Source organism: Melozone crissalis, unplaced genomic scaffold (assembly GCF_028551555.1).
Source record: "Melozone crissalis strain CALT ecotype California unplaced genomic scaffold, PUWL_Pcris_2 ptg000006l_1, whole genome shotgun sequence".
NCBI lineage: Eukaryota > Metazoa > Chordata > Aves > Passeriformes > Passerellidae > Melozone > Melozone crissalis.
Window position 1 is genome coordinate 24,237,848 of NW_026535784.1, and position 26,319 is coordinate 24,264,166.

A 26,319-nucleotide genomic window follows, 5' to 3' on the forward strand; every position below is an offset into this window, starting at 1 on the left:
TACTTTCCTTCTCGAAAAATCTGATTTTAGACTTAAGGGACAGCACTGTGAGTCAACACTACAAAAATTTCCTTTAGACCCCTGGGAATATTTGGAATTCAGTAAATGGCAGCTAGTAGCTGTTCGGGACATGCTTAATATTAGGTTAAATTACTCATTCCTGGATTAAAAAATAACTGCAATTTGTGCTAATGTAGCCCTTCTTCCTGCTACATATGAAATGATGCACGATTTCAGGTTTATTCTTCCTGCCTAGATTAGTCTACTAGTATGTGTTTTCTTTTTTATAAATTTCTTTTACAGAAATTCAGGATTTGATGTATTTTCCTAAGTACAAACTGAAAAAAGAATTATTAAAGAAAAGTTGAGAGACTTGGTAAGTGATAATTTTATTTTAATCTATACAATATTTTGTAGGAACTAGTTTCAGTAATCTGCTTAAACCATGAGAAGCAATCTAAAATAAAAATATTTTTATTTTAATAAATAGGAAGTCCTTTAAAAAGTGTTGAATTGTAATTTATTCTCTTTAGAAATGATCCTGTCATAATGTTATAGAGACAGCCTACAGCACTGTTGAGCTTTATAAACATTTTTTCTCTCTTGAACATTTATGATCATCTTGTGTAGATTAGCTCACAGATTGCACTGGATTTTTATTTTCAGAACCACAAGTCAGAACCACTAAAATGTAATTACTTTATCTTGAAAAGATTCTTTCTGGCTACTTGATGAATCCTCTTATGCATACCAGTACATCTTCTCATAACCCATCAGAGCTGCACAAAGTGTACAAAACATGTTGTGTTTCTTTTTCATTGTGCATGACAAAAGTTGAGTTTGTTACAGTTGGTTGCAAAGTGGAGAGATTGCCATGGTTCACTAAGGCCTGGGCCTGCAAGCACTTTTGTTCATGTTTAACTTTGGCGAGTGACATGGGCAAGCACATGGATGTGCGTGTGCACAGTTAGCACTTCTGGTTATGTAAAACTCCACGGCCCCTAGCTGTGAGGCTGTGCCTGTGAGACGAGTCAGAATCAGCAACAGAGCAGCTTTTAATCACTCTGTCCCTTGGGCATCTGAGAACTCTGTTTCAGTTTGTGCAAGACTTCCAAAAATATTTGTTTGGGGTTTTTTTGTAAAATTAAAATCCCCCAAGTGTGAATTTCTGTGTAACTGTATAAAAATGTACTCTAAGGGAAAGTCTTAAAAGGAGACTTTCATAGGAAAATAAAATAAAATAGTTTTGTTCTTCAGATAATTCTCTCTGATGTGGCCAACTGCTTCCTGGCAAGAAGAGAATTCCTGATCAACTTTTTAATGCAAAGAATGTGCTACAAAAGTCCTTGGGGTATGTAAAGCAGAGACGTCTTGGATGAGGCTGTTTAGATTCATCCAAGGGATGTGGTTTCTGAGCAGAAAAGTCAGAACTTAATGTTGTTGGTCCAAACACAGCTGGATTTGTAACTGGAAGGAAACCGGGAGCCACAAAGTGGATCTACCACAGCTCTTTCCTGGAGAGAAACAGCAATGTCCTGTGATAGAGAAGCTGGGTATGCTACGCAGGAAGCTGCCTCCAGACAGCACTGTCTGCTCAGTCTTGCCCAAAGAGCAGCACGTCTGCTGAGCATCCTTCACTGATCCCCCACTAGACCCAGCCCTTTATGGTCGTCTCTCTCATGCTGCTTTGTCACACACCCTCAGCCACACAGATACACCTCTCAGCTGAATCTACAAAAATGACCTTTCCCGGGTGGCAACATGTTAGTTTTAAGCATGTGTTACTGAAAACACACCCAAAACTATGCCTGAGCGTCTGTCCATGGGACCTTTGATCCAAACACCGCGTCATGGGGATGTACTGATCTACCCCCAGTGCTCTAGGTCGAGGTGGCACAGATAAAAAAAGTAAACCAGAAATAAAGCAAACCACTTTATTTCAGAAAGAGGAAAAAAAAGTAAACCAGAAATAAAGCAAACCACTGTATTTCACAGCCAGAGTGCTCTCTGCCTCTTGACTGCGAGTCAGGAGGCATCTAGGTTTGAGTGCCTTTAGCTTCTGTGTGCTACTGTTCTCAGGATTAAGTTTTAGAAAGTTAGATAAACCAAAGCAGCCCAGTCCTGTCATTGTAATGATCCATAAGTGTAGTGGTGCTACCAGGGATGAATTGTTATCACAGATAGGAGATAAGCAGCAAAGGGCAAAAATATAAGAGGCAAAGATAAGAGATAGGAGGCAGAGGGCAAAAAACGATGCACAGGAAGTTCTAGCTAAATACGAGGAAGAAGTTCTTTACTGTGCAGGTGACTAGAGCATTGTCAGAGATTGCTCGGAGAGATTCAGAGTCTTCTTCACTGGAGACATTAAAGAACCATCTGAGTAATTCCTGAGTCACTCATGGACTTGTTAGAGAGTGCTAGTTTGATAAAAAAAAGATATTGCCTAGATATTGTCACAGGTCAGAGTGATGTTCCTTAAAAGTGATTGTCATGCATTTCTGCATGAGAAACCTAATCTGTAGCATAACTTCTTGTTCTATCTTCTGACTGTGTATTAACTGTGAAAGAGATAAAGTTCATCTTTAACAAGGATGAGGCCAACATGAGGAGAAGCATTAGCATGGTCATCAGCAGACCTTCAGCAAAAAAGACCTTTTCTCTTAATTTGTTTTTGCCTGTCAGAAGATAATTGGCTTGGGTAACATAAGTTGGACTCCTGGTCTTTGAACACAGCCCATCCTTGTGAAGCAAACTTTCTTGGATGCATTTCTCCTTGGATCTTGGAGAGTTGAGGAAAGCTTGTATTCTTCCCTTGTGTGTCACTGCAGGAAGTAGGGCTATTCATGAAGCAAAAAATGCTCTGCTTCTGGAGCATTGACAGACTTACACTAAGGGAAAAGTAAAAGCTGAGGGAAAGTTGCAGCTGGCTGCTACACAATGTGTTTTTCTACCTATTTTCCTAGGAAAGACCTTTTAATGATGAGAAGCATAGCACTTTTCTCTGCGAGGTTTATGTTATGTTAGCTGAACAAAAATGAAGTGATTGAAACATGAGTGTTAGAAGGAAACAATATGATGTGAACAATACTGGCTGGAAATACTACTGCATGTTTAGATTGGGGTTGTCTGCCATTGGAAGTAATAAAAATAGAGCTGTAAATTATACATTGGGGTTTGGTTTATTCTGGAAGCTAATTTTTAAGAAATTCAGATTTATTTATTGGTTGTGTCACAGGAATGTTTGACTTGTTCTAAGTCCAGTCTTCAGCATTTTTAATTTCAAGCCATATAAAGGAGAAGATCATCTATGGTACATCTACCCCAGTTCAACAGAATGGGCTCTGACCCATCTCTGTAAATATACTGCCTTCTGTGTTCCTTCTAGCCACAGCAATACTTTCAAAATTACATATATTCTTCTAAAATTTACTCAGGTCCCAAAACATTGCAAAGCATCCTTCAATATGCTTCAAAACCAGTTTGCTTTTCACAAGGGCAATGGAAGGGTGTCATAGTGGGATTTCCCCATGCATTTCCTTCAGGATGTGTGACTGGTTTCCCTGACATAGGCATTTTAAATGCAGGGAATGGCATTCTGGTTGGGTTTTGTGCACTGAAAACATGACGAGTGGATAGGATTTTTCTGAACGCCAGTGAGATTCCCTCCTTCCCTCCCTGCCTCTTGGCTGGGCAAATAGCTGGCCAGCTTGCAGCCCTCCAATCACCTGGGCAGCCAAGCCTCCCCACCCCTCAGGGCCCAGGGCTCCCGCACCGTCCGCAGCTGGCTTTCAAAGCAAGTCTTTTAATAAAATCACTTTAAGTCATTACTCTTCTGTTTATGACAGCAGGAGTTCGGGACTAAGAGGAGCAGAAGTTTGCCCAGCAGAAGTTCTCTGAATCAGGTTAGTAATGACGTTTACTGCTGAAAGAAGTAACCTGAAAGCAGCCTAGGTTATCTTAGGGAACCTTGCCTTTAACATATGTGCTGTTTGAGTAGCAAGAGCTGTGGTATGCAGTTTGTTTACATTACAGCATTATTCTGTCTTTGGTAAAAATTCTGTGTTAATATATAGAAGATGCAGTTATATTTTCCTTCCCAGTCTGCCTAGAAGGTGTTTCTGCTTTTTGAATGATAAAATTTGCTTTGTTTTTTCCCTTTTATGCATCTTATACTTTTGTTACAGGTGCTGCTTTCCATTTTTATGGTTTATTATTGAAATATGATACTTTAAATATTTCAAGCCGTTAGGAGTTTTGTCAAAGTCTTGAGCACCACAGGAATTTTTAGGACACTTGCAGTAAAATAATGTATTGCCTGTGCATGTGTGTACATACACACAAATCATAGATTATACCTAGTTCTGCTTCATCTCTGTGTTCTTTTACTTGCATTATTTCACAAGACCTTGTTTTCATCTATTATTGCACAAGACCTAATAAATGTAGTACTGCAATTTTGAATAATGCTACATGTACTTAATAGGAAAAAATGGATAAACTTTTACAGGTTTTTAAGGAAAAATGAGGCTGAAAAAATATGCTAAATTAATCTGTATTGACTAGTATATATTTATATTTTCACATTTTCTGTATGTTACAAACTTACTGGAGTATTTAATCCTTAATTAGTATGCTGTTTAACATGTTTAACTACTGCATCTAATATTAATAGTATATTATATAATACTAGCTCAACAGAATAGTTTTGAGGAAAATATCTTTATTTTATTTTGGCTTCAAAAATCATTAAACATAAGTCTCAACAGTACTAAAACTTTCAGAGGTTTCATATTGCTTTATAACATTTGCTTTCCATATGCGATTTTTATGGTTTTTTATTAAAAATTTTAATGGAAAAATTTATGGGAAAAGCTGAATGGCAACTGCAGCAAAACTTTGGATTTTCCCATGTGTAGCTTGAGTTTAATGTGTACTAACTTAAACCATGTATGAGACAATCAAATTAAAATTTTATTTTAATGGAAATAAAATTATTGGCACATGATGGAAGTTACCTTTTTTTGCTCCAATATCCACATATTTTTAATTTTTGTGTGGAATAGGAGGTTAGATTGGATTTTTTTACATGAAAAATACTTTGCAAAAACGTTAAATTTTGTATGACTTTGGAGCAGTCAAAGCAGGTTTAAATATTAATATAATCTTTTCAGGTAGAGACTTTGTCCCTTGTGTTTTTAGTTACACATTTTTTGACACCAAACATTTCCTGACAGAAGAGGGCTGACAACAGATGATGATTAAATGTTCCCTATCATCCACCTGAACAAAGAGCTGATATGAATTGTAAGGCAGAACTCATCTTCTTGGACTGGCATTCAGATGTGTAGCGGACAAGCATTAAAATTACCTGGTTTACAATTGACCAGGAGAGGCTGAAATAAGATGATTTTATCAGCAGATGCTGTAGAGAAAAAAAATAACCAAGACAATAAAGAACAAAAGGGTTTGGAGAAATACCTGCTTATTTATTCAGGTACTCTGACAAATGCTATGGAAGTCCACTAGACATAAGAAAGTTTTGTTTGTTTTATCCTCTCCCTGTTAGATAAATCTGTCGAGTTCCTTTCCTGTCTAAATTATGTCTTACTCTCCTCCTTGCTGTATCTTTGCTGAGGGTGGTTGAAGGGGTCAAACTAATCTGTAGTGTGGATAGTTTAGCAGTTCTCTCTAGGAATTCCTTCAAGGAAGGAGGAGGTTTCCATAAAGGCTGGTCATTGGTCCTCAAGGCTAAGGCAGTTGAACTGAGCCTTGCCTTTTTTGAAGGGCTGTTGGAGGTGTATTCGGCGTTTACAGCATAACCTGTAGCTAAATTAAAACTTGGTCCAAAGAGCCTTCAGGAGCTGGTGAGCCAGCAGATGGGAGCCAGAGAGCTGCCACCTCGGCTGTGTGCAGCAGCAGGAGCGTGCCAGCATCAGGAACAAGCAGACTTCACAGCTTTGTGAAGTGAAACAAAGCGAAACTTGCTGGGCTTGTGGCGCAGCGTTCTCTGTAAAGCAGACTTCAAAGAGGAGCCTAGCACAGTCTGGATTGCATGAGACACTAATCAGGCTGTCTCCACACTTTAATTAGAAGTAACTGCACACTATTGGTGAGTTCAAGGGGTTTTTCCTTTGTGGCTTCTTATCACTCATTGCCTATTTTTAAACTCTGTATAAAGTGAGGATTCAATATTTTTTCTGTTTAAACTGCATGAACAGCACAGCCCACCCTGACTGGTGGTCCTTGCAGCCTACATGCCTAACATTGCTGTTCAAAGGCAGGCAGGTATCCAACTCTGCTCCAGGAAATGTAGGACAGGTGTACCAGAGATGCCTCGGAAGTACTCACTTCCTCCTTGATTGATTATCCAGTGTAGTTATCAAAAACCCCCTTTCCCAAGCAGTCACATATGCCTTCCCAGGAAGGCTCAGAGCAGAGCCAGTGCTCTGAATGTGCAGCACATTTAGCAGGGGCCCAGGCCAGCGCTGGCAGAGCTCACAGCAGTGGAGGCCAAGATGAAGCAGAGCCCACAGTCGTGTGCTAGGATGAGGCACAGTGGGGCTGCAGGGAAAGGAGGAAGAATAAAGGAGCAGATAGGAAAATACTGAAACCTGCTAGTCGAAAGTAGGAGAGATAATTTTTAGTATGCTCATTTACCCTACTTCATTTTTCTCTCTGCCATAAAGATGAGCAGAGAAGAAAACTGCTATTTGTCCGACTCAGAAAGATCTGTAGGTCTGCAGGAATAAGACCCCATATAAGAAAAGTGTGTGGTGGCAGTCAGTATAAGCTTGTCTAGGACAATGCTGCCACCAAAAGGCACACCCAGCTGTTACCTTCTTTGCTCCTGTAGGTTTATATTTTAGCATGAGATGTCTCTGCCTTTGTGTTCTGATAAACTGCTTGTGAGTGAGCACACATCAGCAGTGAGCCATTGCCCAGGCTGTTCTCTTGCAGGGGTAATGCATTAAAGGATCTGCTGTACAAGAGACACTTCAGAAAAACATTATACTTGTCAGTTATTTCTGAGGACACTTGTCACCTTGTAGCTATGTCATTTGGTCCTGTGTGAAGCCAGATATCTTTGTAAGATATTCATCAGTTCTTCCTGCTGCACTGTCTTATCAAGTATGAAGTCTTGGAATGTCTCAGCCAAATCTGAAAGGGGACCATGCCTGAGGTACAGTGCTGGACTTGGCACACAGCAACAGAAGTTGAGAAGCAGGGTTCAGGCATTTTTTGCTATGAATTTAGGCATACTAAGTGTAGGAAACTGTGGAAGATGTGCTGGATTCCACTGGTTGTTGTAAAAAGACGTGTTTGTCAAGTCCGTGTTAGGATGGATATACTTAGAAAGAGAAGTTTGCCATGCACAAGGTGTTATTTTTTCCTCTACTGACACAAAGTTTGTATACTGAACTTTGTTTGTGCTCCAGTTTCTAAAGGCTGAAGAAGAAAGGCTGGGTTTCTGTCAGAAGTAGTGTCTTTACTGGCTTGTGACTAGCAAGAACTAGCCTCCTTCCTCTCCCTAAGAAGCAGAAATCAGAAGCAGAAAAAACTCCTCCTATTTTGCCATAGAGATTCCTTCTCAGCAGAGAAAAGCATAATATCCAGAGGTATTAGCATATAATAGTAGAGATAACCATAATATAATATCACTTACTGGCCACTGCAATAAATGGCTGTACAATTTTCGGGACTTCTCGTCCCAAATGGTAGAGAAGCAAAACAAGCTGAAATGCCATTTGAATAACAACAAATTCCTTAGTGGTCTGAGAACAAGATCTGCCAGAATATTTTTTCATGTTAATGACTTATGAAATTAAATATTATCTGGTGGGGAGGGAGAAATAATTCCTTAAAAAATGCTATGTTTCTGCAACATTGAAATTGCTAAGGTGAAGGGCATGGAGACACAAGAGCGTTGCTGCCTTTCACATGGGCTGCAGACTAGTAAGCATATTAATATAACATCCTAAGTGGTTGCTACAGCTTCAGAACTGTAGAGGGAAAAAAAAGTGGCCTCAAAATATTTGTCCAAGTACAGCCCAGGAAAAGTAAACCTGGCTATGTGGGAGTGGAGTGCCTCAGGCCCAAAGAAAGGCGGCTCTCCCTAAAGAGCTTGGGAGACGCAGCAGGGAATTTTGCCTGAACAGTTCAATGCTAATTGCTTTAGAAGATGTGGATGTCGGCTGACGTGAATATTGTTGGAGTTCTGTAACTGGTGAGGTTTTCATAGTGGATGAGTCTGTGTACCATGGGCAGATTCTTGTCTCTGGTGTGCTGAAAAGACTGCCTAATTGCAGCAGAGCTTTGGAAACTTGCCTGTCTGCTTCCTCCCACTGTCCTGGGCCACCTATCACTTTTCTAAGGGGATTAAGCATCACTATCCACAGCTATTCAATTTCTGTGGATTTCTCGGCTGTTTAGATGGTCTGGGGAGAAGCCCAAAGATGGCCTTGGGCCCCCGGGTTCGAAAGGACGAGAGGAAGCTTCAGATTTGTTCTTGGTCTTGGTGTTTATTAATTGCTTATCTAAAAGATTTTCTCTTGGCCTGACAGAGTTCTGCTCAGCAGTCAGCCATGGGCACACACTGAAAGCCCCTGGGGCGGTCACCTATCTTTATACCCGGAGTTACGTATACAATATTTATCATTTTTCTCCAATACCCTCTACCCTTATTAACCAGTGTTCCCCTAGTAAGGTCCAATCCCGGAGTGCCAACATCACCACAGAAGATGGAGGCCTAGAGGAAGAAGAAGAAGGAGAAGGGCACGCCCCAATCCCTCCATCTTGCCTCTCTAGACCCCCCTGTACAGGGATCTTAAACCCTGTATCTCACACTCCAATTAACTTGTCCCTTCACCATTCACCCCAGTGAAATCCTCCCGTCCTCATACTGATGTCATCTCCCATGTGGGATCAAAGTCCAGCCACCAGACATTTCTGGCAGCATTCCAGGACTCCCGAGCCCCCCAGGGGGGGGTCTTGTTCACCCTGCACCCCAGTTCTGAGAGACTGAGATCCCACAAATTTCATTCACTACACTTTGTCAAATTCCCTTTACTTAAAAGGGAATAGAGACCTTTTTTCTTAAGGGTGCTCTTTGAAGGCAGAAGTGGCATGTTTGAGTGTTCTTGGGGAGCTATTACATATATAGGGTGAAAATGTCCTTTCTCTTCTCTGGTGATTTTTTTTCCCCAAGCAATCTTATATAGAGATGGCAGAGTTCCTGGTACTCTCTGCTTCTGACTCTCTGTTTTAGGATCAAGCACTGTTAATTGAGCTATCCATCTTCATACGGAGTCCTTGCTGTTAGTGGATTGAGCTAGTGTGAGTAGAAATGTCCTTTACTGTTCTAGGAAACTGATACAGACCAGGAAGAAATAAACCAGCAGAATGTTTGTCTAAATTAAATAGATTTTCAGTTCCCAGGAGGGTTCCACATAACAAATCAAGAGCAGAGTATAGATATTTATGGTAGGAGTTGCAAAGACAAACATCGGTTTGGGAAGATGACAGATGGTCATACCAAACTCTTAGCTGTCAACGATACAATTCAAACAAATACATGAAGATAGAACTTGTCCATTAGTATTGCCTCTTTAAAATTCTATTTTCTATGGGATGCCCATGGCATCCCTCCCAAGCAAATGCTTTGGACCCTCAGTGACCATTTGTTTTAGCTGGGAAGCTGGATTACTGCTGCTCCTAGCAGGCACCCATGTCGCAAGCCAGAGAGGCACTGCCCACCTGCTGGCCTCCAGGACCGGGTTGGTCACAGAATTCCAGCTTGTGTCCTAGAGCTGATCACATCCTCCACTGTGACAGGCACTGAGAATGTTGAAGATTTCTTGTAAGGATAATTAGATCTGAGAAACTTCACTGGTATGTGAGAGAGTAGAAACACTATTTTAATCTTCTTCCAAGCAGTTCTTACTGAAGCAAATTCTAAAGGCAAAAACTATGTATTTGAAGACAAAAGGATATTGAATTGGTGCTCTCAGAAGAATAATGTATTTTAAACTTTTGCTGTTTATAGTCTTAGTTTTAGATTCCCAAACCCTTTATTTATGTTGTTGATCCTTATCTTAAAAGGCTCTATGATATATGAGATAATAGTCTGTGTCTGTTTTAGAAGTGGTTAAGAAGTGGCCATTAGCAGATAATTATAAACAATTTGTTCTTTTTTACAGCAATGTAATAAACCTAAGGATAATGGATCTCTTTCCCAGGGGACATAAGTGTTACATATAAAATTAGGAAAAGTGTATCCCTAATTTGTTTCCAGGGGAAAAAGCACCTGCCATCTTATCTAATGTGACAAAACAGTGTGAATATATTAGTTAGTAGATGAGATTAATGTTCTTCATGCAAATACTTTTTCCCACTGTTTTTCACCAGAGTCTGCACTACCTTTTGCATTCTGGAATAATTTTCTTTATTTCAGAGCTCTACATCCACCATGTTGCCCTGTGGAACGGCTCTGTCCTTTATTCGGTGTCTGGTGCGGAAGAAGAACATCGGCGGCGAAAGTCTCGAGGACACCAAGCTGTGCCGATGCTTATCAACGCTGGACCTGATAGCCCTGGGAGTAGGGAGCACCCTTGGTGCTGGTGTTTATGTGCTTGCTGGAGAAGTGGCCAAATCTGATTCTGGACCTAGCATCATTGTTTCTTTCCTCATTGCTGCCGTTGCGTCTGTGATGGCAGGTCTCTGCTACGCCGAGTTTGGCGCTCGTGTCCCCAAGACTGGTTCTGCGTATTTGTACACTTACGTTACAGTAGGTGAACTGTGGGCCTTTATCACTGGCTGGAACCTCGTTTTATCCTACATCATAGGTAAGCTAAACAGCAAACACCGCTCCCAGGGGTTTCTGAGACAGGAGATAAAAGATACAGACTTAGGGCTCTTTTTCTTTTCTGTCTCTACACTTAGCTGCTCTTTCTTTTTAGTCTTGTTGAGATGGAATAACCAAAATATTTGATTAGGTTACTTTCTTCTGTGCATCACCATTGCAAGCAGGTTTTTTGCAAGATATTTTTGTAACAGTGTGACATATGAAGCACATACTTTGTATGAAGATTGTGTCAGACAATGCTGTGATGATGCACAAGAATAAACAAGATTTATTTGCCATCTTTGGTCAGCAAAAATAATTTCAGTAAAACCAATAAACTTTTTTTTTTTAAGTATGTACAGCAAGGACATTTACAGGGACTCCACTATAGTATCTTACAGGAAAGTCATGATGTTAAAGTACTAACTTGCTACATTGTGCTAATTAATTGCTGTCCTATGAGGTAATCCCATAAAACACAAAGTTGACTAGAGTTGAATAAAATAAATACTTATGTGGCAGATAGTCAAACAGCTATTTCAGTGCTTCAGCAGAGATACATTTTTTGATTTCAGAATTATTTCTTCTGGAGAAACGTGTTCTGAACTTCCATTATATTGTGTATGAACTAGCTTTAGATGTGTACCTACAGGATGGTTGTTCAAATCATAATGAAACTGATGTTCCCCAGTATTGTATTAAAATGTATTTCCTGAGAGGAGAGTTATACAAATAAGATTGGCCAAATTGTATTTGGCCGTGCACTCTTTGCCACAGGAGTGTTTAATTTTAAATACAGACTCTAGTGCCATATGTCTTGCTAGTTTATTGTTTTTGCTTTACTTACAGGTGGGCAAACTTTCCTTTATGTTCTTTCTTAAAGTGCTTTCTTATGTTACTTTTTATTATTTAACATATGTCATGGAAATTAGAAATAGCTCGAAATAAGCTTCATCCAGGATCAGGCATAAATGACAAAGAAATAATTTCTGTCATTTTATCAATCTTTTGGGAATAAACAAGGCAAAAAAAATTGTATATTTTGGTTCTAGGAAAACTTTTTACCATTTAACAAGCAAAATTCTTAAACATTAAAATTCTTCAGCAAAACAAACATCACAGGCTCTGCTTTTTAAAATACAAGTAGCAACAGACTTAGTTTTGTTTCCTTTTCAGTAGAAGTAGCTGTATCCCACTGTAAAAGCCTAAACATGCATATGTTTTATGAAGGTACATCAAGTGTAGCAAGAGCCTGGAGTGGCACCTTTGATGAACTTCTTGGAAAACGGATTGGTCATTTCTTCAGTGCCTACTTCAAAATGAATTACTCTGGGCTAGCAGAGTATCCTGACTTCTTTGCTGTACTCCTTATATTACTTTTATCAGGTAAGAAAATATATGGCCTAATTTATGGTGGTTGTGATATTTTACAGTTAAAAGTGTTAAATTGTAGGGTTTTGCACTGGAAATACCTTAAGGAAGTTCAGAGCCACATTTTGTGCTGGCACAATGGCTCTGTGAATTACATGTATATAACCAAATTTTCACATGCACCCTCTTCTCTTGAAACTGAGGTATGAACTAATCACTTGTTCGTACTTTTTTCAATAAAACCCATTCTAGAGGTTTATGGTAACAGGAAAATTACAGAGTTCTCAGTGTTTTCATGGCTCTGTCACCAGTAAATGCCTCTGGAGTGGCCTGGAGGTTAAGCTCTGTAGTTTGGTGATGTGGTCTCCTTAAATTATATATCGTGCATGTAGTGAGCATTGGTAAGGGGGTTTTTCAACCTAAATTGTTCACTTTTTTGGTATAAAATAAAGTTGCCCTTTTTAAGTGTCCAGTTGTTTATCCTAGAGTTTGTTGACCTAAAGGGCACCCCGAGGTACTTACTTATATGGACCAACAGACCAGTTTGAAACCTGAGTAAACCTTTCCTGTCTACTCTTCTAAGTGCTATTTTTGTCTTTACTCATGTATCATGCTTTTAAATCACAAACCCTGACACTAGCTACCTTCTATTTGAGGGATCAGAAAGCTCAAAAATACTGCAATTTATTTCCATGTTTGTGTTTAGCAATTATTTACCATATAGAAATGTTCCTACTGGCTCTGGGAGTGAAGGAAGCAGGAAGTGTATTCTAAAGTGTGCAGTTTGTTTTCAGGCAATACTAGAAGCACTTCAATATTCAGTAGAGGTCTTACCCCTATCTCAAATACTTGTCATGTTCAGTCTCTCTTTGGATTAAGCCAAAGCAGAAGCTTTTCTTCTCTGGAAAGTGAAAATAAGTTATATGTATATAACCTGTTCTCTTGTTTTGAGTGGGATTTTCTGACACAGGGAAACATTTCTGTTCTACCTGCTGCTAGAATGAATGACCAGTGCATGTGAAGATTTATTAGATCTCTGTACATAAAAGAATAGCTTCCTATACTTAGGAAGATCTGGGAGTTGACTTGGTTTAGTCCAGCATCCTGCCACATTTGTGGCTAAGAATTGCCTGTAGGACCAGTTCAGCCCCTTATGTCCTCAGGAGGGTTGGGAATGAACGTGGAATACAACTGGAGCAGACCTTTCAGTTCTACCTCTTCCAAATAAAGGAGACAAAAATTAACACCCTGAAAAGCAGAGCACTGAAACTCACAAACCAAACTATACAGTCCTAGTTTAGATGCTGACATCTTTCAAGTTTTCTCCATTGCCATTGCTGCTTCAGAACATAAGAATTAGAGGTTCTTGAAAAAAGGGGAGATGTTTCCCCTGCTGTTCATCACTGCTACTGAGTTTTCATTTGCATCCTGTCTTTTCATCCCTACCATCATTCTTTCTTCACTCCTTTCCTATTTTTGCTGCAAATTGCCTCTCCAGGTGTCTGTGATCAGAAGTCAAACCCTCAGTGACTGAACTGGGTGGAATTCCCCACTGCTGAAAGGAGGGAAGTGGGGATGGCTCAGGACTGTGTAGGCTGAGCATGATACAGTAATTGGATTGTGATCTGTGTAAAGCTGAGTCATAAGAGTAGCAGGTGATGTTTTACAGGAAATGTTATGTGCTAAGCATGAGGAAGAGTACACAGAAATCTCTGGGGTTTGGGTTTTTTTGGTTTTGTTTGGGTTTTTTGTGTGGTTTTTTTGGTTTTGTTTGTTTAATTTTGGAGGGTTTTGGGTTTATTTTTTGTGTGGAGTTTGGGTTTTTTTGTTCTATTTTGGTTTGGCTTTTTTGATAATGCAAGGACTATAAAAATGCACAAACTATGATTCACACTGCATTAGGCTGATTGAGACACTGCCTTTTTGGGAAAAACTGAGCTGAAGAAAGCATACATCTATTTCAATAAAAATGTCATTGATGAAGAAAACCTGAGCAGCTCATAATTTCTGTGTTCTGATAAGATAGCAAATATCTCATTAGAGGAGTCAGAAACCTTTTAGACATTATTTTGAGAGGCTTAAAATTTTCAGACTTAATCTCTAAATAATGAGGGAAAGTATGTATGTGATATTAGTGGAAATGCTTAGAGTGCAAAGGATCTGTGAAAACTTTCCAATTATATTTAATTTTTCCTGATCTGCTTACTGCCTTTTCCATTAAATTGCTAACACTCTAGCACTTCAAATTGTTTAAAATCTAATGATAAAGTAGAATCCTGATGGAATAACTATCAGATTGTTTAAATGTCCTACTCTGTAATCTAAAGCTATATGTATGTTGTATCTGACTCTTTCCTAGAATCTCTGTGCATCAGTGTTACAAACACGAGGTGTGCAATTCTTTTAAAGCTGCTATTAATGAACTAGGAAGCACACTCTGATGGGTGTGCCCTGAAAAATGTAGAGTCAATCAGTCATATTGTTAATTTAATAATTCTGCTTCTTTTCTTAATCTAACAGATAATTCTTCTGAAAGGAATATATTCTACCAATCTGTTTTTACAAAATATAGTATTCTTGTAGCTACTTTTACTCCATGGCATAAAACAGAGATATGGATTGGCATCTCTGAGAAGTTAAAAGTAGCCATTGCTAAAAATACTTTTAAATACTTAAAGAAGAAGCTTTCTCTTTTGTGGTTTCCTATATATTTGCCTATTTCCATGCTGTTAAAGAGTCTAGCAAGTTTGTGATAATGCTTTTTTTAAAATCTGGTGGGTGATTTTTTTTAGTATTATTCACAGTACTTGCATATACATATACACGCACACACACATGCACACACTTCTTTCACATGTATCCCTTCTTTAAATGCCATTTTATTAGTTTAATGGGCCATTCACATCTACAAAATATTTTTATTTTACAGGTCTTTTATCTTTTGGAGTAAAAGAGTCTGCATGGGTGAATAGAATTTTCACTGCTATTAACATCTTGGTCTTGGTCTTCGTTATTATTTCTGGTTTTGTGAAAGGTGAAGTTGACAACTGGAAGAAAAGTGAAGAATATCTCAGAAACTTTACTGCAGTAACAGAGTAATTTTTAAAAATCTATTTACTTTCTCATATTCCGAGCAGTTTCCTCTTACACATGCTTTATTATAATAAACACTATTAGTGTTTGAATATGTTTTGTCACAAACTTCAAAGTAAGTAAGATGATAGTTACTTGATTCAGACATTCTTCCTCTTGCTGTTATTCTTCTCTTTCTTACAAGCTTGGACATAAAAATGTCATCTCATGCAGTTTTGTAAAGCAGACCTCTGTTATGATGAGAACATTTAAACTTTTTTTTTAGAGTTCTAGGGTAGGAGGGTGCATGTATTTATCCTACCAATAATGAGGGGGGGGAAAAATTATCTTTCTGCTGTATTTTTGTCCTTTATAGGAACCGCTCATCCTATGAAAATGTGACAAGTATGTATGGGAGTGGTGGCTTTATGCCTTATGGTTTCACAGGAACATTGGCTGGTGCTGCAACCTGTTTTTATGCTTTTGTTGGATTTGACTGCATTGCAACAACTGGTATAGTATTTATATGTGTGTGTATATATGTTTAACGTGGGGATATTTTTGCAAAAAAACCAACCAAAGAACCACAAAAAATATAATACTCAGTCTACTCTTCTTACTTTGCTTTCTTCCAAAGCTCTTTCAGTCAATGTAGATTGAGTGTAAGTTCTTTCCTGAACGTGGCTGTCTTTCTGGTAAGAGGGAGGAGCTTCTTTTTATTTCATTCCTGTTCTAAAGAAATGATTGCTGCTTTCTAAGCTTAGTATATTTTTCTGCTCAAATAATGTTAATCACCTGCTCACTTTTACAGTTCTCTGATATAAGGTGTCTTTCCCAATGCCTGATAGGGAATGAGTATATTGAGTACATTGGAAGTGTAGGCAAATAACTAAAAATTATGGGCTTGGACTACTCTGCATATAAAATGTATTTTATGGCCTTTAATTTACCACTATTTTAACGCTATTTCTGACAACAAAATACTGAGTTCTCTTCTGTATGTCTCAGTTTATTTTACTCAGGTTTTTAAAACTTCTATTACAGATCTGATTCCCATGACTTAGATTAACAAGTGATTTGTCTTTGATCTTGTCTCTAAAAGCTGAAGGGGAAAAATAATACAAATTTTTGGTGGGGCATTTTCTTTTCCTTTTTTCAGGAGAAGAGGTCAAGAATCCTCAGAAAGCCATACCCATAGGAATTGTGGTGTCCCTACTCGTCTGCTTCATGGCCTATTGCTTGGTTTCAGCTGCACTGACACTTATGATGCCATACTATCTCCTAGATGAGAAAAGTCCTCTGCCAGTAGCATTTGAATATGTTGGATGGGGTCCTGCTAAATACGTTGTAGCAGTGGGATCCCTCTGTGCTTTGTCTACAAGGTAAAGACATTGAAATACTAATTCTGTTGGGAAAAGCTGAGTAATAATACGTTACATTTATATGTATGTTCGTGTGTTCACTTTGAAGGCTCAGTCCATGCAAAGAATTAACAATAAGTATTATAAGCAAGTATTAAACTTAAGCAGGTCTAGTTGACAGTAGCTGTGTTAATTTGGGCTCCTTTTTTTCTAAACTGTACTGTTATTGAACTCTACCTCTTTGGTAGAAGCTTATTACACCTATTTTTTTTAATGTATAAGTATTTTCAAACATATGACCTGCAAGTTATCTTTATTAACTGACAAAGTAAATCTCCCCCATTTTTCCTTTTTTTGCTGTCCATTCCCAGTGACTCAGCAACTTTATGGGCTCTGTGTATTTGCAGGCAAAATTGAAGACATGATTAACTAGCTCCACTCCTCATCTTCATTGCCTGTCTCTGTTTTCCTCCAGCAGCCAGTCTGTCTTCTGACATCATCCCTTCCTGTGGTTTCTGTGTGGGTATTTGAGATGTAGACTATAGCTGTGAAAATATTATAATTTAATTCCCTTTGTGAAATTGTGAATGTTCCTTAACATATTATTTTGATTATAAAGATCAGGGAAGGCACAATATATATTAGTATGTGTTCAAATATATTAAGCCCCAATTTTAATATGGTACAAACACTTTAATAAAATAAAAAATTGTTTGATACTTGAATTTAGGGATAGAAAAATGCTGATGCCAATCTTTTACCTGAGCTTATGTAGGAAAGGAGTCATTTCCATGAGCTTCAGTGGTAAGAGCACTGGCTGCCTTTCCATGAAGGAAAACAAGATCCCTGTGGAAGCACCAACAGTAACAGCACTCCCAACATAACCCTGCAGGCATTAGCCTGAATATGAGTTCGTTGACTGTGGGCAATGGTTTAAGGAAAAGGAACATTTAGATGCAGGAGAGGCGAGAAACATGAAGTAGTTCCAGAAGGACACTAAAAGAAATATAGGACTGACTGAGGAATGTCACAGTTACACAGTTCATCCTGGGATTATTTTTGTTATTTTCTATATATTTGTCATGGTCCCCTCAGGTTGGAGGGTTTCCTTGATTTTTTTTTTCTTTACATTGATAAATAGTAGAAGTTATATATAAGAAACCAGATTAAATAAATTAATACTGAAAAACAAAGTGAACTGAGATGGTAGGAAAATTTTAGAAATTTGAACTGTCAGTCTTTTTTCCAATGTATTCTGAAGAATTATATGTACTCCTGTGGAGAGATTAATCTTTCAATCTGTTGACTGATGTTAGTCTAGAACAAAACAAAGGAAACTGTATTTCATGGTCCTCAGTTTAGAGGTACAATGAAGAAAAAACATTGGGATGAATTACTTTTGGTTTCCTGTTACTGTGCTATGTCATGAACTTGTTTGCCAGGTAAAGATGTTTGTTAATACTGCCATTATGTATGCAAATGTACATAAAGAAGGGTAGGATAAATGAACCTTACAAAGCTGAAACAACAAAAAACTTCTGGAATTTTTTGGAATGTACCTTCTTTGTGGAAGGTACAGTTATACATCAAAATCAGTTCATTTGCAATAAAACTTCTCTCCTGTCCACCCTTAATACTTATGTCCCACAAGGATTACTGGATGTACCCAGCACCTGTGGCATGTAAGAGCTGTGCCTTCTTTAAGTGATATAGTTGCTTCTCTAAAGTAAGAAAGCAAACCCTTAACCTGGTCAAAAACTTGTGTGCTTGCTGCAGAGGTTATACTGGCTATGATGTCGCCTTTTTTTTTTCTTAATTAAAAGTATTTCTCTTTGAGGGAAAGAAACCACCTAATTTAAGAAGTATGTTTAAGAGCTTCAAGTTATCAATAGTTTAAAAGCTTTATGTGTTCTAATAACATCTAAATTAATTAGCTTGACTTCTTCCGAAAAAAAGTCTTAATGCAGCTTGCCTAGAGGTGCTTTAATTGAAAGAATTAATCTGCCCAAGTACACTTGTATGGTGCTCATTGTGAATTACTTTAATCAGCAGGCTTACGTGGAAATATAGAGTGTAAGGGATGCTGCTTATGCTTATTTATTTGCTGCTGCTGACTGACAGACTTTCTCCAGGAATACTAAAGCTTAATTGCATAGTTAGTGTGATCTGGAACATGTTCCTGGTCCATTAATAACCCAGAACTATGGTGATGGGAAGAGAGTTATCTTGCTAATCTGGATTCTGTCTGATGAAGCAATTTTATTACCTAAATTAATATAATAATAATAATAAATCAACTTTGCAGTTAAAAAAACCTATTTGTGTCTGATCTGTAATACCTTGAGCTATGGGGCTTTCTGGTTTTGTCTTACAACCATACATTTTGTTTCTATACATGCCATTAATTAACATTTTTTATCTTATCCATGAATACAACTCTGCATGAATTGTGTTTGCCATGTTGCATGTGTTTGCTTTTTACTCAGTCTTCTTGGATCCATTTTCCCAATACCACGTGTAATCTATGCTATGGCGAAGGATGGGTTGCTTTTCAAATGTCTAGCTCAAATCAATTCCAAAACGAAGACCCCACTAGTTGCTACTCTATCGTCTGGTGCAGTAGCAGGTGAGACTAAGAGCTGATCCTTGTAAAGAAAGGTGCACTGCTAAACACATTGAATATATGGAAATAAACCACTGTTGTGCAGCTTTGACTTGCTTTGGACTGAAATAATCAAATCTGCTTGTTGCTAGGTAAAGTAGTCTACCAGTAAAATTTTTTCTACCTCAGATTTTCACTTATTGGTTTATTCAAGTTCTTTCAAAGCCTAGGGTCAAAATAAACAGTAACCCAAAACCAAGAACATCAGTCGACCAAACAAAATCCTAAGAGCAGCAACACAGAGCCTAAGCAAAACTATACCTAAACCCATTAACTCCTCCAAACTTTCTTTTTGTGTAGTTGAGTTTACCAGGAAAGCATTGTGCTTTGAATAACCTGTACTTGAACTATACATTTTTCTGTTCTAGTCTTCTCGGCTCTATGTTCCCTTTGCCCCGAATTCTGTTTGCCATGGCACGTGATGGTTTACTCTTTAGTTTTCTTGCCAAAGTGAATAAGAGGCAGGCACCAGTTTCTGCCACCTTGACAGCAGGGGTCATCTCTGGTAAGCTCTCAAAGCCCGTTTTACTTCAAACTGAGATTTAAACACTCTATGCACGTGCATGGTACTTTATATTTTTGAAAAGGGCTACTTGTTAACTTCCCTTGCATGTACAATGGGAAAAAAATTACTGAGTAATCAACGGGTGTAAGAACTCCAGATCAAGCCAATCATGGTGGTGGTGATGGCCTTAATGCCACAGAATTCAATTTTTAATTTTTTTTTTTAGTATTAACACCCATATGGTGAATAAGCTTGTTACTTAGTCTGAGTCCCTCAGGCTGATGCTGTACTGACAGGGCTTCCTTGTCTCATATAGACCTAATATATTTATCCCATCTGTAATGGGGGGAAAATAACTCATTTTTTTTTTAAATGAGATATAAGAAAAAAATTGCATTTGCAGCAGGATCAACTTTTGTGTCAACTACAAGGATTTTTTCAATTGTCTTCCAAAGAAAATTATTGTATAGGCTTACCAGGTTGTGGTTGAGAGCTTATGTGTCTGCACATATATGTATACACATATGTGCCTACATATATTTTACCAAAACAGTATTTTGGGAGCCATTGCCAACTCCTAAGATAAATTCTTAACATACAACTCTTTCACTTAGGTTCATACTTCTTGCAGAGGTACATATAGCTTTGCCCAAATTTCATCATCATTTTAGTGGGATGTCTAATCACCCGGGAAAACTGGAAGCTTTAGAAGTATTTAGCTCAAAGGAAAATAGATAAGTTTTTTAAATAATTCAAATATCAAATACATACCTTTAGAAAATTTTTCTTAAATAAGAAGTTCAGGAATGAGACAAACATCTTTTTATTTATAGTCAGAGTCATCCTCAGATGCCACAAGACTGGAACTGCTCAAACTGTGTACTTGACAATAATGCAGAAAGGCACAGTCATTGTCCAGATAGTTTCCACATGAAGCATTATTATCAGTTCCCTTTCTTTGGTCAGAGTACAAATAGATGGCATAGCATTACTTTTATTATTTCAACTTTATTTTATTTGAATTTATCTTATTGACATATTCTCCTATAAGAATTTGAAAGTGCACCTTTGTGGGATGAAATAAAGATCTTTATGTGAAATCACAGGAATGATGAGAAGAAAGAATAGTCTATTACCCAGCTGGTAGAGTGATTGGTATAGTTACACAGCCCTGCCTGTAGCTCTGCAGCAGCTCACATTGGACTTCTAGACAATCTTTAGGAATTTGGTGCATCAACAGCTCACTGGAAAAACAACTTTCTCTACTGCTGGAGCAGCATTTCTTCTATTTTTTTTTAATCTATATTTGGTAATTTGTGGTCATAAATAGTTTTGACAGAATAGCTGTGGATGTATGTGACTGCTTATGTTATCTGACTTTGCTGTGCATTTGTAGCATGAATAATTTTACAGCTGTAAGAAATGTTAAGATGAGGTGCCTAATTAAAGTTATCAAGTTAAGACTACAGCTGAGGCAGCTGTCACCTGTTACTACATGACTGACCTTTTTACAGGTGGTAATCACCATGGCAGACCTCTGCACATGGCAAAATGTTTTGGTGTCAGTCCAGTTTCACCATTAGTGTACCTACTGTTGTCTCTTGGAGTAGAACTAAGAGAGGTGGAAAAGAGATACTCTGCCTTTTTTTCTCTTGGTATAGAAGAATTACTAAGAAGAAACTTGCAGGCCTTTCAGAAACTTGCAATTTTTCACCTTGTTTCTAAAGTTAAAGAACATCTAGGCTACAGAGCGGCCTTTTGAAGCTGGGATTAAAATTAAATACAGCTACTGTTCATGAGGTTTTAGTAGGTTCTGTTCTTCCTCAGCTTTGCTCTTTAGAGCATGAAAAGCTTAGAGGTATTCAAAAATCTACACTGCAAATTACTTTTTGGATTTAGGAACATCCACTCTCATTGAGGAAATAAGGATGGTCTTAATTGGAAAAAGAGACTCCCAGATTATATAAAAGTTATGAAATCCAGGAGTCTTGTTTTCAGAAAATCACATTTTCCTTCCTCCTTTAGGATCAAATAACGGGAGTATGTGTCCATGTGTTTGTGCACTCATACAGCTGTCTGCAAATACATTAACAAATGCATACCATAAATATTAAATACAAATATTTTGAATATAGAATAATTTGGGTGTGCATATACTCACAGTGTATAAAGACTACATTCAGTAGTTTCTGTTGATGTTGAGATTACTGATGATTCAAAAAATCTGCATCTCAAAAATATTAATAAAATACAAATACCTTAAGAGGCTCTTTGAACACATGTATTTCAAATCAATTGGAATTAGCCTTTCATTTACTGATAGCTTCTCCTAATTTCTTTATAAATAATGTGCTTCTGTCTGCAAACAGCATAGACAAAAAAAGTATTCCAGAATCTCAAAATCAATATGGGATTAGCTTTTAGAAACAGACTTCTAGAATAACTTCCACTGCCATGGAAGTTTCTGCCTCTGAGTTCAGTGGTCATAACAGTATTAATTCCTGAGAGATGTTACTGGTCGTTCCTGAAGGTGAAGTGAAAACTATTTTTAGTAGGATAACCATTAAAAAAACCCCCACAAAACTATTTTATTTGAGACAACTCCTGAAAGTCCTCTTCACATAGAGCTCTTTACCAGCTCAGCAGAAATTTTACATCTCAGTGATTTTTCCTCAGTTTGGCAGTGGGATCCATCCTTTCAGCTTTGGTGAGATTCTACTGCAGGATCTGAACTTCATTCTGTAAAAATGTATTTTTAATATGGCCCAAATTCAACAATATATGTGCAAACACTTACATCCAAATAAGTCTGACATAAGCATTTGGTTATGCAGCATGACTGTAGGACTCATCAGGGCCTGTCTATATGAATGAGATTCCCAGCTGTAGGGAATCAGGTATGGAATGATACCAGTAGCTTAAAAGATGTGGTTTTAAGGATTATCATGATTTCACTCATATTGCTGTCAGTAAAACAATAAGTTAGGTTGCAGACAGATTTTAAAATCTTAGCTTAATATATTTTTAATATTAATCTTGGCACTTATGCTTAGACTTGATGATCTTAAATTTCTTTCCCAGTGTAGATGATGCTACAATTCTATGTCAGTCTCCTGGAATTTTTTTCCATTTCTTTTCTTTTTAGCTGTAATGGCATTTCTGTTTGACCTAAAGGCTTTAGTGGACATGATGTCTATTGGCACACTTCTTGCTTATTCACTTGTGGCAATCTGTGTCCTCATTCTTAGGTGAGCTAAAAACATCCTTTGTATTCTACTCTGGGGGTTTTTTGGGTTTGTCAGTAAATAAACAGAAGTAATATTTACAAGACATGTTTTTTGTTAGATAGCCAGTAGCTGTAAGCATATAAATGGTTTCTAATAAGCAGTGACTCCTCTAAGTAAACAATGGTATATTACATAAGTATAGCAGTGAGTCGGGTTAAAGCTTCTGGTGAAACCGAACCTTTTATCTTCCAGAAGTAGTATTGGTCCAAGCATTAGTCCCAAAGGTACTAAATAGAAGCTTGAGTACAGTGACTGATACTTGTATATGAATACAATCTACGCTGTACATCAGGCATATTGCATTTTGGAGACCATATGTGAAAAGGGTTGACGTTCCAGGTGGTTCGCAGGATGTACAAGCTCTAATAGTTGCTTTGTATTATCCTAGTCAGAAATATAAGACCAGACAAGTGTTTTAAGATGTGGTGGCCCTAGAAGAGAGTGAAAATGTATGTGAGATGATAAATACTTCTCAGCAAAACTCTGGTATTGGTCATATTTGTAAAGCTATAGAATTATATATTCCTAGCTACAGATCACTTTATTATGTATTGCTCTTCTGATTTTAAAAAGTCAGCCTTTATTACTTAAGGCTAAGTAATTAACTTTGAAAAGTATAACAGCTTAAATTCAGCTCAAATTCCTTGTTGCAATAATTTACACTTCAGAAGAGAAGCCTATTCTATTTAAAAAGAACTCACGGTAAGTATTTTTTAAAATACATTTGAAAGCTAACAAAGCAGATGCCAATTTTCAGTTAGTGCCAGTTAGAAGCCTCTTAGAGTACAGAAAGCAAGTCAGAAACAAGATCCCTTACTCTTTTCTTGCTGTTGACTACCAGACCCTGTAGTTTCTTTCTGTACGGAACTGTTCATTTATCTGAGCTATTAGTACATTCAGGTAGCTTTAAAAACTGAAAAAAAAAAAAAAACAAACCAATCTCCAAACAAACCAATCCAAAAAGTGGATTGCCATAGTATTTTTATATATGACACTGACTAGTAATGTTGTTGCAATGCAGTTATAACTTGGGAAATTCCAAAGGTCTGCTGAAAATAATTTAGTGCTTCAGTACATTCCTAGATTCATATTGCTTCAAATTTAGAAGTGTGCTTTATGTTTATTACTCTGTTTTATGCATAGGTACCAACCCACCTATGAGGAACCAAAATACTCTCCAGAAAAAGCAGCTTTGGCTGCAGCTGAAAGAGCATCTGCAGTAAGTGAGTCACAGATAAACATGATAGAAGAAAATCACTTCCGTCTTCAGGCTTTGATTAATCCATCCAGTTTACCAACTGAGCGGACTGCAACTATAGTTAACTACTTAGTGGGCCTTTTAGGTAAGTATTTGGCTGTCCAAACTCATGTATGCATTAACATTTGTAGTGGGATTTTATTAAAGACAGAATTAAAAATCCACTGATAAAATGCCCTCTTCCAGTCATACATGTGTCATTCTGTGGTTTTATCATTCATGAATCAATCTAATCTGTGGTCATTTTCATTTAATTAAACATATTCATAACAACAGTTCATGTTGAAGCTTGCTATCACTCTTCTTAAAAGTCACTTCCTCTTCAACACAGAGATTAAGTGACCTATTTCTGTAATTTTGTTTTTCATACAGCTTGCTTGATTTGTGGCTTCAGTGTCCTCATTACATACGGGATTCATTTCATTGCTAACTTGGAGCCCTGGAGTATTGGCCTTCTTGCTTTATTGGTGATATCCTTCATAGTTACCATTCTCCTCATCCAAAGGCAGCCTCAGAACCAGCAGAAAGTAGCCTTTATGGTGAATAACTTATTCTCTATGTTATTCTCTGATGACAGCTTTGGATGGGTTCTAAGGAGTGGGACAGAGAACTTAAAGCTGGAAAACAACTTCATCAGAAGTTGATGAGTGTACAATCACTTGTCTGTGTAATCTACAATCCTTTGGACTTAATACACATTATAAATCCTTTCATTTTGCACTTTCACTTATGTTCTAAGATCAGTTATTTAATGGAAATCATGAAGTGTAGTGATGAAGGTCAAGGAATCTGGTGGAGGTGGGGGAGCATTTCAGAATAAGAGAGATAGATATACTATTTTTCAGCTGTAAGTACAGAAATTCACTAGTATATGTTCCACACAAACTGGAAAGTTTTTTATAGCCTTAGAGAATATATATTAAACATAATGTATTTTAAAAGTTTAAGATCTATAGAGACTGTTGGTTAAACACAGTAAAAATTTCATTACATTACAACACCAAAAAAAAATTCAATTCTTTAGTACTGATTACACTGTACCTCTGGTTTGTGTTACATACCTGAAATGTGACATGCAAAAAAAAATTATGTTTAATAGGAACATATTAAATATTTCCTTTTAGGTTCCACTATTGCCCTTTTTGCCATCATTCAGTATACTGGTAAATATTTACTTGATGGTACAATTAAGTGGAGAGACTTGGATGAGATTTAGCTTCTGGATGTTACTTGGTATGTACTTCTGTTCATTTCAGTCACTTCATACACTAGAACTCATGATTCCCATCTTAAAACATTCTTTTCCTTCAAATATTTGAAAAAAATCTCTGTGATTTAATAAAAATCAGCTAATATTTCTGATAAAAAGGAAGAGCATGCTTCAGAAGTATCTATATGCAGTCAAAATTACAAATATAGTCTCTAGGTAATAGGAAGAATTCCAGTAAGCCAAGTATAGCCAAAATTATGTAGAAACCTGCTTAAAACAGATTTCTTCCCAGTATATCAGTCTGTCCTCTTTTAGATCTAGAAAATGGTATTAATTCCATCTAGACATGAATTACAGATAATATTTTCCATAACTTATTAGAGCATTTAATTATGCAAAAATGATGCACTGGAGTTTCCTGTAGAAACAGGGAAGACCTGAAACATGAGCTCGGATTCAGATATCTGAAGAATAGTCTTTAGCAAAAATCTGTTCAGCCAGAGAAAAATATATACTTTTTAATGCACTACTTGCCTGAAAACCCCATGAACTTTTGTTTTTTTCCTTTTGGAAGGCTTCCTCATTTACTTTGCTTATGGCATCAGACACAGTGTTGAAGGTCATCGAGGCAATGGAGATGATGATTCTTGTTCAGAAAATAGTGGGATGCAAGAAAAGAACCCAGTGGATGACCCTGAAAATGCAAATGAAAGGGATCAATTTCTTCCACCTGAAAGGACAAGTGAATGTTAA

General features: G+C 37.4%; 1 protein-coding gene across 1 annotated transcript; it reads left to right on the forward strand.

Annotated features, from left to right (window-relative positions):
* Positions 1-345: 345 nt before the first annotated feature.
* SLC7A2 (solute carrier family 7 member 2) lies at positions 346-26,319 on the forward strand. The gene is made up of 13 exons (XM_054295511.1): positions 346-376; positions 3,846-3,902; positions 10,451-10,841; positions 12,071-12,226; positions 15,141-15,306; positions 15,660-15,796; positions 16,443-16,665; positions 19,131-19,270; positions 22,957-23,059; positions 24,242-24,441; positions 24,729-24,895; positions 25,481-25,589; positions 26,141-26,319. The coding sequence occupies exons 3-13, from the start codon at positions 10,466-10,468 to the stop codon at positions 26,317-26,319; spliced, it is 1,956 nt and encodes a 651-aa protein (XP_054151486.1). The 5' UTR covers positions 346-376; positions 3,846-3,902; positions 10,451-10,465.

What these genes read in the sequence shown, in the direction of transcription:
- SLC7A2 (XM_054295511.1), top strand. Translation starts at nt 10,466, where the DNA reads ATGTTGCCCTGTGGAACGGCTCTGTCCTTTATTCGGTGTCTGGTGCGG. An exon ending in CGTTTTATCCTACATCATAG is followed by an intron (nt 10,842 to 12,070) that starts GTAAGCTAAACA and finishes TGTTTTATGAAG; the next exon opens with GTACATCAAGTGTAGCAAGA. An exon ending in CTACTTAGTGGGCCTTTTAG is followed by an intron (nt 24,442 to 24,728) that starts GTAAGTATTTGG and finishes TTTTTCATACAG; the next exon opens with CTTGCTTGATTTGTGGCTTC.